Source organism: Taeniopygia guttata, chromosome 10, assembly GCF_048771995.1.
Source record: "Taeniopygia guttata chromosome 10, bTaeGut7.mat, whole genome shotgun sequence".
Lineage (NCBI taxonomy): Eukaryota > Metazoa > Chordata > Aves > Passeriformes > Estrildidae > Taeniopygia > Taeniopygia guttata.
This window is the reverse complement of record NC_133035.1, coordinates 14496296-14514081: the sequence shown is the minus strand read 5'-3', so window position 1 is coordinate 14514081 and position 17786 is coordinate 14496296. Positions and strand designations below refer to the sequence as shown.

General features: G+C 42.7%; 1 protein-coding gene across 2 annotated transcripts in view; it reads right to left on the bottom strand.

Annotated features, from left to right (window-relative positions):
• Nucleotides 1–17786, bottom strand: part of SV2B (synaptic vesicle glycoprotein 2B) — a 62352-nt gene that overhangs the window by 18881 nt on the left and 25685 nt on the right. For both annotated transcript variants that reach the window (XM_012578215.5, XM_002197697.7), the window contains exons 2-4: nt 10430–11279; nt 1422–1602; nt 644–795 (exon numbers count right to left, since the gene is read on the bottom strand). In XM_012578215.5, coding sequence (XP_012433669.4) covers nt 644–795; nt 1422–1602; nt 10430–10913 — 817 coding nt within the window. In that variant the 5' untranslated portion in view covers nt 10914–11279. The remainder of the gene's footprint in view (nt 1–643; nt 796–1421; nt 1603–10429; nt 11280–17786) is intronic.

Below are 17786 nucleotides of genomic sequence, written 5' to 3'. Positions count from 1 at the left end.
TACAAAAGTTGCAAGGAATTCTATGTAACATGCAGATTTTACTTCTCAGAGCACAAATAAGTTTCAGTTTATAGCCATCTACTTTTTCATTCCCACTTCCAGTTGAGGGCAGGGAACCCATTCCACTCTTGCATCCATTTAGATGAAGTCAGATGTGACTTCAGCCCATCACATGCTGGGCAGACGTGCCACCAGGTACACAGCCCTGACAGTGTGGACACTTGGCTACGGGAAAGCACATGTGCTGTCCTCACTGCTATCATTCACAGCATCCAGTAATTCCCTGATTAAATTTGCTTATTTTTGATAACCAGATCCATTTTAGCAATATAATCTCAGTCAATATTTTCCCTGAATGAGCTGACATTTAGGTTAAGAGCTCAGGCTCCAGCAGTGTAATTCAAGGGATGTATTTGAGGCTCTAAATGGAAAGCAACCCCATCCAGTCCTATTTGCAGCCTTAGTATCCATCAGTCAATCTTGCAGCCAGTTTATGAAACCTTCTGTGAGCACTTCAGGTATCTATTATTTTTAGTGATATTTATGCTGGGATGTGTAAGAACTGTCACTACCTGTGCAAGGGTTTGGGGTGGTGTAGTGGTGTAGGAATGTGGTGGTGTAGAAATTCAAAACCACAAATTACCATAGTGTGGGATGATGCTCCAAGCCATTGCTGAAGCATAAATGCCACCGATCATCCAGAACATGCAAAGCCAGCTGAGGTGTTCCCCCCTCTTCTCACGAGACAGGAATTCGGAGAAATAGGCAAACACGATGGGGAGGGTGCCCCCAATACTGAGGAGAAAAAACAGCACATGAGAAAAATGAGAGTCTGCTTCAATGTCTTTGTGGTTAGGATTGCATGTTTAATGAGGGAAGGTCACACTCACAGATGGGCTGCTCAGAAGTGAGTCGTGAAGGAAAAATGCAAATCTCTCTTTGGCTGCATTGGTCTTAGACATCAAAGATGAGCAAGATCCTTCTTATGCTCTAAAAGCTGAATTTTCTGTAGTTTGTACAAACCCAGAGTAATACCCTGCTCTTCGCTTTAAACATCTTCTCTTGTTATTTCATGATCAATAATTTTAGGGAGGCAAAATACGGGACAGGCAGCCAGTGGGAACTGCTGAGGGTCTCAGTGGAGGCCTTGGAGGTGGGCATTTTTCAGTCTCACCCACATTTCTGCACAATTTGGGCAGTACTAGAAGAACATCAATGACCAAACTTTCCCACCATTATAGCTCTAAGGGTCAAGAGTGAGGTAAAACAGCCACACGTCCCAAGTGGCGATGCCATCCTGGCTGGGTACCAGGGATGCATCTCCTGAGCACCTTTCCTTGCCCCACCCCACACACCCACAGTGCCCAGCTGTGCTGGGGCTCCTCTGGGCCAGGGGGCAGAGGAGGTACCCAGGTACCCACCCGAGGCCTGAGATAAGGCGGCAGAAGAGGAAGAATCCGTATCCCTGGACGAAGGAGGAGAGGAACGCAAAGGCAGCGTTGATTGCAAGTGATATGATGAGGCATTGCTTTCTTCCCAGCTTGTCAGCGAGGCCACCCAGCAAGACAGCCCCCACCATCATTCCTAAGTAGACTATCAAGCCTGGAAGTGAGAGAGACAGTCAGGTGGTTAACAGGGTGGAAATAATACACAGCAGAAGCAGATTTCAGAGTGCCCCTGTGGCAGCTGATGCCATCCTGGCATACTGTGCACTAAAGCAGAGATACTCCTAACCACACTAAATCTCAGATGCCAGAAACTCTGCCCATTGGCAGGACAGTAATTTTCCCATCTCGTGCCTGAGAGCTTGCATCACTTCAGGCAATATGGACATACCCTCATTTGACCAGACCCACATCTCTCCTTCCCAACCCCGCTGCTCACATATCCCCTGCACGTAAGCAATGGCCAGGCATAAGCAGCTTAGGATGCACGTGTCCCAGCTATGTGCCACCAACAATACACCAGAAGTCTGATGTCTTAACTCCTCTGACCCCCCTGAGTGCAGTGGGATGGAGGATGTGTAGGGAGAGGCTCTGTCAGGCTGCTGTTTATTCTCAGAAAGCTGTGAGAGCAGAGAAACTGATGAAGCACAGCTAAATCTCCTTGCAGTGTTTCCCCTCTCTCACTCTCTGCTTTTCCCAGCTGTATCTGAAAGGATCAGTCTGTTACCCAGACTCACCTCGTATAGATCAGCTACTTCCTTCCTTACTGAGCCAAGATCTGGTGTCTAACTAAAGGACAGCTTACTCAGGAGTGCAGTCTTCATCTGAAAATTTCAGAAGGAAGAATCCAAGGCCTGTCTCGACAGTTTGCTCTATAGAGTTATCTCTCTAACATTATTAAGAAAGAGGGATTCTTCTTTTCAACCTGACTTCACTAGATTGTCTGCTATAGGATCCTCAAAGACAGTGTCAACGACTCATTTAGTGCCAGGCTGAACAGGAGAAAATGAGTTTCCACCCTGGATAATCTCCCTGTACCCTGCTCAGTTTTTGCTTGCCACTGTCCTGGAGAACATGGCAGTTGTCCTTTGCTCTTCTACTTCCACTGCTGCAGAAGGGCCACAGATTTTATTGCCTTTTGCTTTATGCAGGTACCAGTGTAAATAACTCTAATTCACAAAGTTCAAAGGTTCTTTGGAAGTTCTTTCCTCACCGTGAACCAAGCTTAGCTTCTCTTGAGAGCCAACACCTTCCCCAGGTCCTGTTCTGTCAGATACACTTGAAAAACAAGGTGGCAATGAATGTTTTTGTAATTTATTAATGTTTAAACAAAACAATCAGTCTGCTGGCTGAAGGCAGCTCTGTGCCATCCAGCAAAGCCAGCTAAGGGCTAATGCAGAGTTATCTGGCAGCTGATCCTTTCTTCCTTTTGATTGCAAATGCCTGCACTTGATTTAAAATGCATTACTAAATTAAAAGCTATGCAGCAGAAATCCATTGCAGCATTTGAAGGACGCTTGTGTCACATGGATCAGATGTGGAAAAGTTTGGATTTCTTACATTTCCCTACTCCACAGTGGGGTCACCTATCTGTGAGTGATTCTTTTCAATCCACACCATGTCTGACAGGCAGGATTTGTATGTCAAAGGCAAAAAAATCTGTTCTTGTCTATTGAAAGCCTTTGTACCAGAACTGTGGAGCTGGATTTGGCCAATTGTACCTCCACCATGAGCACATGGCCCTGTGCAACCAATCCTTGCACTCCCTGCCCTACCCTCCTGATCCAAGCTGTCCTGGTGAGGAGATCTGAAGGTGTGTAAAGGTTTCAGGTACTGATCTCAAGAGAAGATACAGACACATCTCAGAGTCTGGGATCTCTATTTCTATTAACTTTGGCCTCCAGCTTGTTCACTGAAGGGTGAGCCAAATTAAAAGGGTGTGCCAAAGCAAAAACAGTTTCAATCAAAAACTTCCTGAAGGAAGGATCTTAATGCAGTGCTGGATGGCTTCATGCTTTTACCCTGGCTCCTGAGCCACATTTAATGGAGCAACCCTGATGGCAGCAGAAGGAAGTGATGATGAGCCCTGTGTCTACTCACTGGTGCATCACAGCCACCCATCTGACAGTGAGCCCTGCCAGCACTGCCAGACCCTGGTGAGGAAGAAAAAATGATCTGCCAAACTATTTTTTCTTTTTTCCAGAGAAAATCCCTGGATGGCAGATGTTCATCCAAATCCTCTTAGTAACAGAAAATGTCCCTGGTCAGGAGGAGGTGGAGGAGATTGTTACTGTCTTCTAGCCGGTGTTTACTGCAGTAACTGGTGAGGGCCAGCCTGCTGTCTGGCCAGAAAAGTGGGCTCGGTTTGGGATGTGGCAGTGCTTGAAACTTGAAGCCCAAGCGGAGCTGCTTTCGTAAGCAAACCCCCGCAGATTCTGACTAAGGAGCCCAAACTTGGGATAGAAGGGAACATTGGATCTTTGCAACACAGCATCCATCACACAGTGAGCAGACAAATCACAGCAGGGCTGTTAATGTCACAAACTAATCTAGAGGATGTTGCTTTAATTACTTATTGTATCTGATATATGATCTCCCCAGAAATTTAAAACAATAAAAATCTGTAGAAAAGGAAAGGGACAACCAGAGACTGTCTACTTAGCCAGGTTTTGAGGGAAGGATCCTGGTTATGGATGGTTTTGTTTTAGAGTTGAAACAAAATCAATAGAACACTTTCTTATCATGGAGAGCTCTTTTTTTGGTGAAGACTGCATGTTCTGGCCAATGTAATTAAAATTTTGGGGTAGCTGCTATAGAACACTCTGTCAGCTGATGGATCTTGGGACCCAGGGTGCAGAACAACGTCTGCTTTGCAGATTGCTGCATCCTGGATTGACAAGGTGGCAGGGACCCAGGGAGGAGTGGAATAGATCCTCAAACAGCCTCTTTGCAGGGAAATAATTTTCTAGAGAACACAGTGATGGCTGCTACTCTGGAAAAGATCCAGCTCGTGTCAAGGAAACTAAAATTTTAAGGAGAGTTGGACCAAGAAAAGTGATCACAAAATGATATTTGTTTTGCTGGGCTAGTTCTGTCCATCAGATATTCTACAGTACAAAATTACAATGGTCTGCACCAGAATCTTGATTTCTAGACTTGGCTTCAAACCACACAGACTTAGACTGTGCTAGGAGGGATCACCTTTCCAATTGACACATAAGGTGCTCAGATGAGCATGTTAAGGGCAACTCTGAATAAGCCATTATTTGCAAGCTAATATATATATACTATACTCCACAAGTCCTGGAGTATAATGAATGCCTGTGGGAAAGTCTGCAGCAGCCTCTCATAAAAGTGGTGGAAAACCAAAAAGCTGAAATTCTATGAATAAATTTTGGGTTATGACTCATCCATTGCTGAAGTTATAAGGAAAATATGTGACCACTAACTGGGACTATTCCCACTAGAAAAGGGGTAACATATTTAGCATTTTCACACTAAGAAATTTATTAGCCTTTACTGAAGTTATGTGCTCTGTATTAGACAGGAATTTGAAGTTAAAAGCTGAAGTTCTAGGAATAAGGAAAGGAATATACTGCAGATACAGCATATGGCTCTTGGTGTGCTAAACTGTATTTTTACTACTTCAATATAGTTAAAAGTAGACTTCTAAGGGTTTCAGAAAAAAAAACAAACCAAAAAACCAAAAAATTCAAGGTTTACCTAAATCTGCATCACAAGCGTGAATTTTTCTTGCTGTTAGTTAATGGGATTAAAGTCCTTAAAAAAGAGGCACATCTAAAAATAATCCCTTTAAGGACAGGACAAAGACTTGTGGAATAAATATAAAACTTGAGCTATTTGAGCCAAATAGCTCACTGAGAAGAATTAGTCCCAGAGTCTTTGGGGCTGTCAGGGAGGTAAGGAAGCTGCCTGGGCCCAGGGGTGTCTCTGGTTTGTGTGCAGCCAGTAACCACAGGAATGGGAAAGCTTCCCACCTGCCTTCCAATCCCAGGCCACTACCAGTAAAAAAAAAAAAAAAGATGCCCTTGAAGAGGAAAATCATTTAGACAACAGAAAATTATTAGTACCTTATATATCTTGTAGTTCAAATTGTAATAAAAACAAAATTAAAATGCTGTTACTGGTGTAGAATCTGTTAGAGATGCGCCTTATGGACACAAAGAAAACTTTGTGAGTCAGGTTTGGACAAACTGGGAGTCATATTCTGTCCAAAAAAAAAGGTTCTCACACTGGAATGCATCAGATGAAATTCCCACAGTGTTTACAGATGGGGCCACAATGATTCAGCCCCATATCAGACCTACACAAAATGTGGGGAGTTCTCAAATAATAAAAACACTTTTCTTTTTTCCCTGCTGCTCGAGGTGATGATCTTGGGCTGGGCATTTCTAACTGAGAGCAAATCTGCAGCCAGGAATCTGTGCCTGCCACGGGCAGGCCTCACCAGGGTGCAGTGGCTGCAGAGTTGGGGCTCCATGGAGGAGCAAAAGAGGCAGCAAATAACCACGGCAGAGCCATGGCTGGGCTTGTCTGTGCTCAGCCAGAGGAAAAAAAAAAAAAAAGAAGTAGAGAAAAGCCATTGAGCTCTGCAGAGGGGATTAGGATTTACTGTCATATCAGGTGAATTCAGGTCAATGAGAAGCTGCGACCAGACTTTATCTCAGCTGATAATAAAACATCCTCTTCACACAACTAAAAGCAGGCATGTTGCACACATTTTATTTAACCTGACTCACACAGCCAAGCTTGAGTTGCTACTTAAAAGCATAATTACTTATAGGATCTTTTTTACTAGGTTTATTTTTTTATCTGGGATTGTGAGGTTAAGCATCTGTTATATGATATTCTCCTTAAAAAATTATTAATAAATCATAAAAAGGATAAGGGAGCCTGAAAAAGCAATTTTATTCTCAGCCTTGGTGTAGCTGTTTCACAGTTAAGGGCAAAGCCCTTAAAAATTTCCTTGTCTCAGTTTAGTGAACTGTGAAATGACAATAACACAACTGCAGCTCTGGGATCTGGGGGGGCTGATGCTTTCTTTAACTGTGCCTCGAGTTTTTTATATGCAGGATGTGAAGAAGTTTAAAATATTACTATGTCATTACCTTTTGTACTTGTTTACTTACTGCTCTGTGCTTGCAAACATATTACTTAGTCCTCTAAGAAGTGATTTATAGCATGTAAAAATATATCTTTATTAGATATTTCTCCAAATAATGATACTGGGTGTCTTTCAGCAAATATAAAAATACAAATTTTATTACTCTTTTGATTATCCTTAGCACAAAAAAAAAAAAAAAAATGTTTCCAATAGGCTGTATCATACTGAGATGGAATATTCTGTTTCAATTAATTTAAGAATTGAATTATTATTTTGACTGCTGCTGATGAAAGCTCAGCAAAGCTGATCTCTCAAATGAATATGTAAAAATAAAGTTATTACATGTTACCAAACTTATTCTTAACATCTTGTATTATAAGTTGATTAAATCAAACTGCTTAAATATATGTACTGTTGTTTCTGTTTCTTTTTTTTTTTTTTTTTTTTTTGGGGGGGGGGGGGTTGTGTTTTATTTTTGTAATACCCCTGAAATCATCATTAAAATAGAATTTCTCATAACTGAAAAACTCCAAATACGTTCTTTGTCCCACTCGGGATATTTAGGGCTAAAATAGCTGTTAATTTGCATCTGATGGTGAGATGTTTATTTTCAGAATGAAATGTAAACGTTTCCTAAGATGTGTCATATCCATTTCACACATTTCATGAAACACTGTGGGCATCTGTTTATTTGCAATTTTTGCATAATTTGGCCATAGTTTGCTTGATATTTTCCCATGACTGCTTTCCAAGGGAGAAAAAATATGCAATATGCAGAGTGTTTAATGCAAAAATATCCTTTTAACAGAAGCTGAACTTCACTAAATTGATCTTTAGGAGGCATCTGCTTTATCGCTCTTATTTGTCCCTTCCTATTTCTGCTGGAGCTTTATTACTCACCTGACTTATTTCCTTGTTTTTCCCTCCTGGCCTCACTTGTTATGGCTGAGCCCTTGTGTGTTTAAATGTTAGCAGCTGCCTGGAAGTGACCTTAACTTCTCCTGGGAAAACCTGGTAATGTTTCCTTAGCAAAAACTGGGGAGATAATCAGTTCCTTGGGAATAAACACGAGCTTGTCTGCAGATGTTTATTGGCACATGGGGATAAAGCAAGGGGCAGTAGCTTATGTGTGGATAATATCCCTGCTTCCCTAAAACCGTGTGATAACTTGAGGGGAAACTGTGCCTGCTCTAATCACCCCTCTGGTCATCCTGTGCAGGCACTCTCGTGCACGACTGTCACTGCACATTAGAAATTGAGGTGAAGGCTCCTTGATTGCCACCAAATCCATCTCCAAGTGTAATTGAACCCTGATCAATGTGCACTGCCATAGACCATTAAGGGAATGGATTCACAGAGGGACATGAGCTTGTGGGAGATACATTTTTTCCCTAGCTGCAAGTGGATGGGAGTTGAATATATCCTAAGAAAGATTTTGATGATTTTGTTCTTGTCTCCATCAATAGCACTTCCTCAGCCTTCCCCTTGAGAAGCTGCTATCTGCTGTCCTTATGCCCCAGCTGCTGAGAAATGAGATTAAACCTTCTTGCAGGGGCAGTATGAGGCACCTCATGTCCCTGCACTGCCCTGCTGCCTGTCAAACCTCCAGCACCGTCTTCCCTGCTGCTGCCACCCTTCATTTGGCAGAAAGGTCTCCTTCCCCTCTCCAGACCCACACATCTGCACTGTTCCCTTCCTATGCCCTCCAGCAGCCCCCTACCGACCCCAGGTTCATCACACTCTCTTCTTGATGCCTTGTGTACTCATTACTCACATCAGAGCACTGCTGGGCAATGTAAGGCTTTCCAAGCCATGCTTAATTCATTTTCTCAAAGCCATCCCTCAAATCTCAGATCCAGCAGCAGAGAAATGTCCAGCAGTCAAGAAAGGGAGTTTAACAAATAAGATGGACTGAATCAGAGACCTGCCCCATGTACACCACCAGTCAAAAACTGCATGCTACCATAACCACCCATTCTCCTCCCTGCCCCAAACTAAGTTGAACCAGCTTTTATTGTTCTAAGAAAAAATATTTTTTTTCCTCTCATATAAAGTCATGAAATAGTTTGAATACAAGCAGATTGGCAGCAGATCCCCCAAACAAACAAGCTAAGGACAGGAGAAATTATTCTGCAAAATCAGGTTCTCACAGGCTGTGATTGAAAGTGGGCAGGAAAGGCAGCAAGAAGAGTTCTCTTCCCTTCATTAGCAGTCCCAGATTAGCTCTGTTAGTGCGCAGGAGCTGGGATTGGGTACAGACCCAAATGTCTCCTTGCTTATTCAGAGCTTATCAGAACACCCTGAACTTTCAGCCTTGCAAATACTGAGCTGGAAAAAGCAGAACGTGCTCTCTGGGGAGATTTCGTGTTCATTTTTACCTGTGGTTGGGCCAGAAATACTTCAAAGATAGTTCTCCTTGTGACATTTGAAGTTTTCTCATTCAGGAGCCTGCCAGAGCTTGAGCTATACAGAGGTAGATATTTATGGGGTCAGAGTTTCAGAAAATCTCAGCTTTCATAGAGTCACCAAAATAAATGACCTGCTTTTCAAAAAAGGTCTCATCACTAAAAAGACACCAAGCCTTGTGTCCCACAGGGAGCTGGTGAATTCCAAAGTCCCTTTGAAATCAGGATCTAATTGTGAGAGGTTTGCTTTTAGATATCTGACTGGAGATATTTCGAGCTAGAAATTTTAATGGGTTTGTGAAGCAAAAAAAAGTTACTAAATTCTTTATGAAAGTCAGTACAAACCTGGCTAACTACAGAAAGAAATATCCCAATCCTCAAATTCAAAGAAAAAAGGGAGAAACCGAAAAGTGAGTATGACCTCAGTACACCAAGAGGAGAAGTTTCTATAGGGATAATTATCTATTGCCTTTGTCACATGAAAATAATGTCAATAGACTGAAGTCAATAGCTGGGGTCTAGTCCCAAATCTGCATTTTCCTTGCATCAGACACGGCTTCTGGGCCAGCATGTATGACCTAGAGTCCCTGATGATTCCCTGCAATCCCAGTACATGTCCATCAAGACATACTGTCTCCCTCCTCAAGCAGTTATTCCAAGAGCTATTTTATTTCCCTTCCAGATGCTCTGTCCTATTGCGTGGCTGGCTCTCACTACAGACCGTGCTGGCTCCCATCCTGGTTCTTGGAGGTCTGGGAGGCTTTGCTGTTTTGGCTGATGGAATTTGGCTTGCCTATTGTTCAAGGGAAAAAATTGTTTGTCCAAACCTTTCTAACCAGTCTCTCTCCCAATAAATAACTAAGCCTTGTATTTTGACCTCAGGGAGATGTTGGTAGTGATGCAAAAGGGATGTTGCCAGTAGCCTCAGCTTTAATCTTCATGCTGCACTTTAATTGCATTCCACAGACCTAAAAAGAAACCTACTGACTACATCTGATCCAGGACCTGTGAGCATACTGAGAAGTTAGCAGGCAGAGGAAACTGACTGCACAGTTGATTTGCCTGTTGGGACTATGGGCTGAAGAAAAGGGAAACCTGTAGTTTCAAACAGCTTTGAATTTTGAATCACTAGATTCACCTTTAAGTTTTCACTTATTTATCCTTGAACACTGTTTGGAGTTTTGCCCTGTGGACCTGCAGACTTTGAGCTGCCTTGCCCAGATCCAGCCCACACTGACCAGACTGGCACTGGGGCCACAGCACATTCTGGTACAATTCTGCTGCCCACCAGCATGTGAACCCCTCCTGAGTCAGATCTACTCAGGCATGACTATGCATGACACACAACACAAGAATAAAGTCATCAGAAGATCCTGAAATCAGCTGGTGACTAGAAAAAGGTGTCCCAGCTGCTTCTGGTTGCATTAGAAGATCTGTTTGCCAGTGGCACTTACCCAGCATCCCTTTGTTGGAACTAGACAAGCACATATCCTTCTCAGCACTGGGAAGAACAAATCCAACCACAAACACCTCCACCCCATCTGCCATCAGTGCCAACCCTAAAACAAAGAAGAGAGTCCACTGGAAGCGTCCGTGGCCACACTCCTCAATGATGTTCTCATACTGGTGGGCAAGTTGCTCCTCATCCTCCATCCTCTCGGCCATAAGGTCAGCACGGTCTCTGTACTCATCATCCATGGCAGGGGCTCGCTTCTTCTGCTTCTCTTTAATGTCATCAGGGTGTGGGATCCCTTGGTACTCCCCCTCATAGACCTCATCATCCTCATCGTGGCCTTCTGTGACATCACTCTGGGCATCCTCGTCCTGCGCGGGCTCATCCCCGCCCCGGTAGTAGCCGTCATTGGGTGCGTCGTAGTTGCCATCCTGGTACCTGTAGTCATCTGAGACCTGGTTTGTGTTTCTGTATCCATCATCCATTCTGAACGCAGAGTTCTAAATGCTGTAGGTCACGGTGTAGATATTCTAAAATGGGTATGGATTTGTGCAATTTCTGGTGTTGGTTACTTGAACATATCTTCTCTCCGTTCTTTGGAAGTGATGGGATGCACAGCTTCCCAGGCTCGGAAGGAGAATTATATAGAAAGGTTCTCTTTGACAGAGTCTCACGCAGCTTTTGGTAATGCTTCACTTTTCAGCTGTCATTTGTGACTTGCTGGCTTCTGTGCTTTGGGTGAGAAAAGCTGCTCTCTGGGGAACAGCGAGGGAACAGCAAATTGCACAGCCGGGGAGCTAGGAGGACTTGACAGGTTTCTCCTGATTCATTGTGGTGCTGAAGGTCATGTCCTGAGAAAGAGGAAACAATAGCAATGAGACAGCAGTAAGCTTGCAAGCACACATGCACTGGGTTTAATGCCCAACATTTTGAATATGTGCTTTTCCTTTGAAAAAATATGGCAGTGGCAACAGAGGAATGTTTTTGCATCATCAAAACCCAAAGCCTCAGAAAAAAACAGAGCATTAAAATGTACCAGGTTGAGTGGGAACCCAAAGTAGAATGTACAGTACCATGTGGTCCCAATTTCTGTCATTCCTGGAAGTTCTGCCTCCCATATGTGGTCCTACTTTCCACAGAGACAGCACTGGGCTGGGTTGCTGGAACAGAGCTCTCAGGTTGCTAAAAATGTTTCCATCTATCTCCTCAGAGTACACTCATCCCTGGTCCCTATGACTGCCTAGTGTCACAATGAGACAAAATATGATCTTGGTTTTCTTTTTCATCCAGATCCCCACATTAATTTTATTTACTGGCTTCTTCTTTTCCCTAGTGTCTCTCCATCTGTATCCCAGATGCACAACTGGCATACAGAGTCTGCCAAGTCACCTAAAGTCACACCAAGCTCTGTTCCCCCCATATCTAAATATCAACAGGGGATGATTTTCTGAGAGAGAAAAAAGCAAAGCTAATACAGAATCACTGCTGCCTGCAGGGAAAACCAAGGGAAGTCAAGACACATCTAAACACATACTCCTTCTGGACACCTGATTTCCATTATTTTCTAGGCGGTTTCCAGCCAGCTGGCTCTGCAGTGCTCCCCTGCCTCACACAGCTGTAGACACAGAGCTTGGAAGGAGAAGCACATGGGAAAGGGAGTGGAGTCACACCAGAGCAGCCAGCACAGCGTAGGCACGCACAGAACTTGGACTTTGCTTTAAGCTTTGAGCTACTTGCCTAAATAAAGTGAAAATGAGGTATGGATTGACATGGGGAGGCACAAGCCTGAGGATGTGTGGGTGTTGTTACCTACACAGTCAGTTGACCTATAGAAGCGCACGCAAACGCAGACACTGTAAATAACAGTGCTATATGCAGCTAAAATGACTTCAGAGGACAAATTCAGTAGCACTCTCTATAATAAAATGCTCAGAGGGGCATCACTCCTGCTGCAAAGGCTGTGATTTTCTGGCAACCCAAATGCTCAAGGATAGGAAGGAGCAGAGGCCTGACTTTTCTGCATGGATTAATGGCCATGCCTTGCCTGTGCTGTTCATGGAACTGCTCCAAGGAACTTCATAAAAGCTTCCTCTGCCTTTCTGTTTATCTACCTGTATATTTGTAGCCCATAATTACAACACAGCCTCTGCAGAACATGCCAGAACCTCTTCCTCTTCTCTGCTGTTCGTCACTACATTCAACGTGTTTCCTCTTCCTTTTCTTTATGCTGAATCACACCACACATTTTGCATCAAGTGCAAAAGGCAACATGGAATTTTTCCAGGGCTCAAGAAGAGTGATCAATACAGGAATAGAAAAAAAAAAAATTAAAAATGCCAAATGCATTCTGATTAGGTTAAATGACCAGGAGTCTACAGTGCAGGGAGGGGCAAAGAGAAGTATTTGCATAGGCACCAGAGATGTTAAAGTGCAGGGGAGTTAATACATCTGACAGCCATCAGAAGCACTTAAGTGAGTTCTACAGTTCTTGTTTCAATGCTGGAGTTTTACCTTTAGTGGTTAAAAAAGTCCAAAATTACTTTTGAGACTTAGAACTCTCTTCCAGTCCTGAAGTAACTTTCTTGATTACACAAAGATTTGTGTAATGACTGAACATCGTGTTCTCCAAGGCAGTAAAATGTAGTTCCACAGAGACATATTTTATTTTGAAAAGTAGGGGAAGGAGCCTTTTATTTAAAAAGAAAAAACAAAAGAACAATATGTGCAAAAGAACATTAGGCCTTGCTTTGGAAGTCTTTAAGAATCATCTGCTGGCAGGACATGCTTCAAAGCAACCTCAAATATTGGAGCAGGAAGCACAGTGACCTCACTCTGTTTGTCCCTTTCTGGTTGCCACAGAACTGAATTGAAAACTTGTTTTAGGAAACGAGGTAACAATAACACTAATGATCAATAGCAGAACTGACCAGACTCTGAGTCTCCACAGACCTTATCTCTCTTTTCAAAAGGTAAAAGTATGATCTTAAAGATCAAGTGCTGGAAATCTTTTTGTTCTCTACTTAAAAGCTGCTGAGGCTTAAAGCTGGGCTCTTTGCCTCCCACAACAGGACCAAAGATCACAAACTTAGAAAAGACCTATTGAAGCATCTGTGCTCTTTCAGTGACACACAAAGTCTGGCATTTACCAGACGGAATCACATCTTGGGCAGCCTAAGAAATAATGACATGAGCTGATGAGTCTCACAGACCAGTGAGAGTCACCTGTATGGGGAAGAACAAGTAATTCAGAGAAAAGGTCATGGCAAAAAATAGTGACTGGTTTCCCATTCACTTTGTAAGATGGGCATTTTCTGGGATCACCTTAGGAGAAGGAGCAGTGCAGAGAAGCAGGCTATAACTTCAAAATGCTACACTTTCTATATTTCACACCACTTGTTTTCTTTCTTTGCCACATATGCACAGGCTGATTCACTCCAGACCTGATTCTTTAACACCCTTTCACTCAAGCTGAGCTGCACTCACTCATTAACAGCCCCATTTAGCATTTAGATGCGAAATCATGATGTGTCATAAAGATGGGAGGCTTGGGTTGCTATAATTACCCTTCACAGTGATGCATGAGGCTTGAGACAAATATACACATCTCACCAAGCCTATTGTAGCAGGGTGGGTGTCAGTCTCTTCTACCAGATAACAGCACAACAGGAAACGGCCTCAAGTTGTGCCAGGGAAGTTTCAGACAGGATATTAGTAAAACTGCATCATCAAAAGGCTTGTCAAGCATTGGAACACTCTGCCCAGGGCACTGGTGGAGTCACCACCCCTGGAGGTATTTAGCAGACATGTAGATGTGGCACTTGGGGACATGCTTTAGTGGTGGGCTTGGCACTGCTGGGTCAATGGTTGGACTTAATGGTTTTACCATTCTTTTCCAATCTAAATTATTATAATTAGAACCCTTGGCCCTTTTAAACTGCCAGTTCCCTTTCTGAGCACAACAAATGTCAGGCTCCATAAGGCAGAGTCTGCTGGGGCAGGAAGGCAGAGGCAGGAAAGCTTCATTCTGGGTCTCCCCAAAACAGCCCATTAAACTGTGTTGGACACAGAAACCTGGAATACATCAGAATTCAGATCCTATCCTCATTTCTTTATATGCACCTTGCAGATTTTTTGTACTCTTCAGCTCTTTAGTTAGCTCAGATGTTGCATACTTAGACAGGAATTCAGTCATTTGAGCTCTGCAACTTAAAATAGAAACCTAAAGTCTTGGATATCCTCATAATAGAAATGGTATCTACTCTAGGAGAAGAGATGTTTATAAAAAGCAGATCAACACCTGCATTTACCTCTCTGAGAGGGCCTATAGGTAAGTCTGGCATGCTGAGGTGATAAACTGCGGGCTGGAGGGCAGCAGAGCTTGGAGGGGATGCAGAGAAGGGCGATTTTCTTGTGCCTGGCACTAAATGAAGAGAGCCCAGGGCTTGTCAGAGAGCTGAGCTCTATCAGAGGACAGAAATCTTGTCAAATTCGTGAACAGGGTAGATAAAAGAAGGGTTTTCTTATGAAATATTGCACCTTGAGACATGATGGAGTTTCTGGAAAAGCAAAGAGAGTGAGGATGTTGCTTTGTGGGAGCATGAGCTGTGGGTGCAGACACATAAATGCATAATTCACATCCATGGTATGAAGCAGGGAGAGAGAGAGCCAAGGCTGGGAGCTGCCACCCAGAGCCTTTCTGCATGCTCAGAAGGAGAGAAGACTCAAAATCAACAGCAGGAGGGAGAGGTTATTCGAACACTGAGGAGAAGGAGCATGACAGGGACACCATAAAAATGCTTTCAAGGGATTTTTAGCATTCACCAGAATAATCCCTGTAAAACAGATGGCAGAGCAGTTTAATATTCTGCCTGAAGGACGACTCCTCCTGCAGAACATCCTCACCCCCAGCTGCTTTCTGCTGACAGCAATGGGAAGGTGCCCAGATCCTACAGTGACCATAAGGACATTCTGCAGTCACAAAGCTGACTGTAAAAAATTCCTGAGAAGGAATTTTCCTCACTGAGAGGAGAAAGATTATTATGTAGATAGGTTTCTGTGAAGTTCCAATCTCAGATTCTAAGTCAGGTTGCAATTAATGGATCTGCTTCTACACATGAAGGGACAGACTTTTGAGGTGCCTAACGAATCCCAGCTCCCAGGGGAGCAGCATCCTGGATTTCAGGATGCTGAAATCCAGCAGTGACACCAATATTATCAGGCAGGGGAGAGCACTGTAGCAATGAGTGATCACTGAGCTGCTGGGTGAAGTGTTGCAGGCTGAGCATCCTGGGCTCTGTCCCTTGGCTTCTTGGCACCTCTGTGTCCCCTCAGGCCCCACATCAGGACAGCACAGCTTTCCTCTGCTGGGAATTGCAGATCCCTCACAGCTGTGGTTATATGAATATATGAATATATGGGCAATTTGTGTCCCTAAAACCTTAAACCTTAAATACACCAGAATTTGGGGGAAAGAGCTGAGGAGCTGTCAGGAAAAGTGCTTCCAGGTCTTTGTCAAATTTTCAATGAAGACTTGCAGTCTAGCATTTTAATTTTTTTTTTTTTTTTAAACTAAGAAAAATGCTATTTTACCTCAGGAGAACTTTGAAAATTTTCCTATTTCCAACTAGTAGTAGTTGTAGTAGTAGTAGTAGTAGTAGTAGTAGTAGTAGTAGTAGTAGTAGTAATAATAATAATAATAATACTGCAACCCCATAATTCACAACAAAAATGCTTTCAGATCATGTGCATTATAAATTCTTCATCTTATACTGTACAAAGTTGCCCTTTTTGTTGGCATAAAATAAAAAAAAGAGGTGCATGGAGATTTGTTTCAAACTGAAAAAAAATATTTCATTAAAGAAATGCCATCCTGTCAACTGCTTGATCCATTTTTTATTAGAAACATTCATTGAAACTGATTTTTTTTCCCCTAAATAATTCAAATTTGGAAAAACAGCATGTTTTTACCAACAAAAATTGTAACAGGAGCTCTGATTATGATCTCATGGATGTAAAATTATCTCAGGTGCACTTTTAAAAAGACAATATAGAGAAATATGATATAGGAAAAGTAATCCTGCTATTTATATGCATATGACTAAAAGTATCTGACCTCCGTGAGGCAGGAAAATGTTTTTTTTCTACAGGGTTCTGATTAGTGTTGGGGTTTTTTCTGTTGCTTTTTTGTTTTGTTTTGTTTTGGGGTTTTTGGGGGTTTTTTTTGTTCATTTTTTTTCTTTGGTTTTTTTTTTTAATTTTTTAAATTTTATTTTTTTATTTTTCTTTGCTAACATTAAAATTGCTGCTACAGCCACACAATTCAACATCCAGAAGAGAGCTGAGCAATATCATCATTCTCCTGGACAGATGGCAAGGCTGGGTTCTTGGCAAGGATCCTGCAGAGGGAAAAGCAGCAGGATCTGAAGAGAATTTATATGTGAGAGAAGGTAGAAAAAGGAAATGAGGGGGTTTGAGTGCAAAAAGGTAGAAACCAAGTGAAATTGGAAGTCAAGGAGCAAGAACAGGGATTAATGGGGCAAACTATGCTCAGAAAAAAGGAGGAAATACCAGGGAAAGATGGAAGCCCTGACATATTACTGATCCACAAACTGTGGAAAAAAAAAGTGTAATAACAGTAGCTCTTGCCTTCATATCCAAGGATTATAAATGCATCTGGTGCCATCTCTGTTAGAGATCAGCTCTAAGCCTTATTAATTCTTCCTTGACTTTTGGCATTTCTCTTTCACTGACAAAATAAAAGGAGAAAAGTCTCAGAGCACAGGACTCTGAAACACTTTTGGAAGAAGCTGGCTGTGGAAAACATCACTCAGTCAAAAAATACCTAACCCAACCCAATCCAAGCCACACCAATGACTGAACATTAATTTAGGGGATGGTTGTACCAAAATAGATCACATCTCTTGCAGGTCTTGAGCTGTCATTTTCCTTCCTTTGCCTTTCCATCAAATACCCTAATCAATGGTGGTGAACAGCAGTGTGTCCCTGGGGAATTTCCAGGAGGATCTTCTCAGATCTGAACACTGGCCAGTGAATCATGGGGATTTAATCAGCTGATGACCTGGTCTCTTTTTTTCAAAATACATATCAGCCCTTGGGATGCAAGGTTCTATGGGATTCTGTACAGCTAAAGGAACAGTATATGTATCACTAGGAAAAATATTCCATTCTGATTCCCATCCAATCTCACAAGATTGGAAGTAAAATTTGTCTGCAATTAATGTCCAAAAGAAACCATAGTCATCAAGCATTCTTGGAGGAGGACTGTATCACAGACCCAGGGTGAAAACCCATTACAACAGGAGCAATATCAGATCCAGTATAACTTCTGAGGTCTCTTT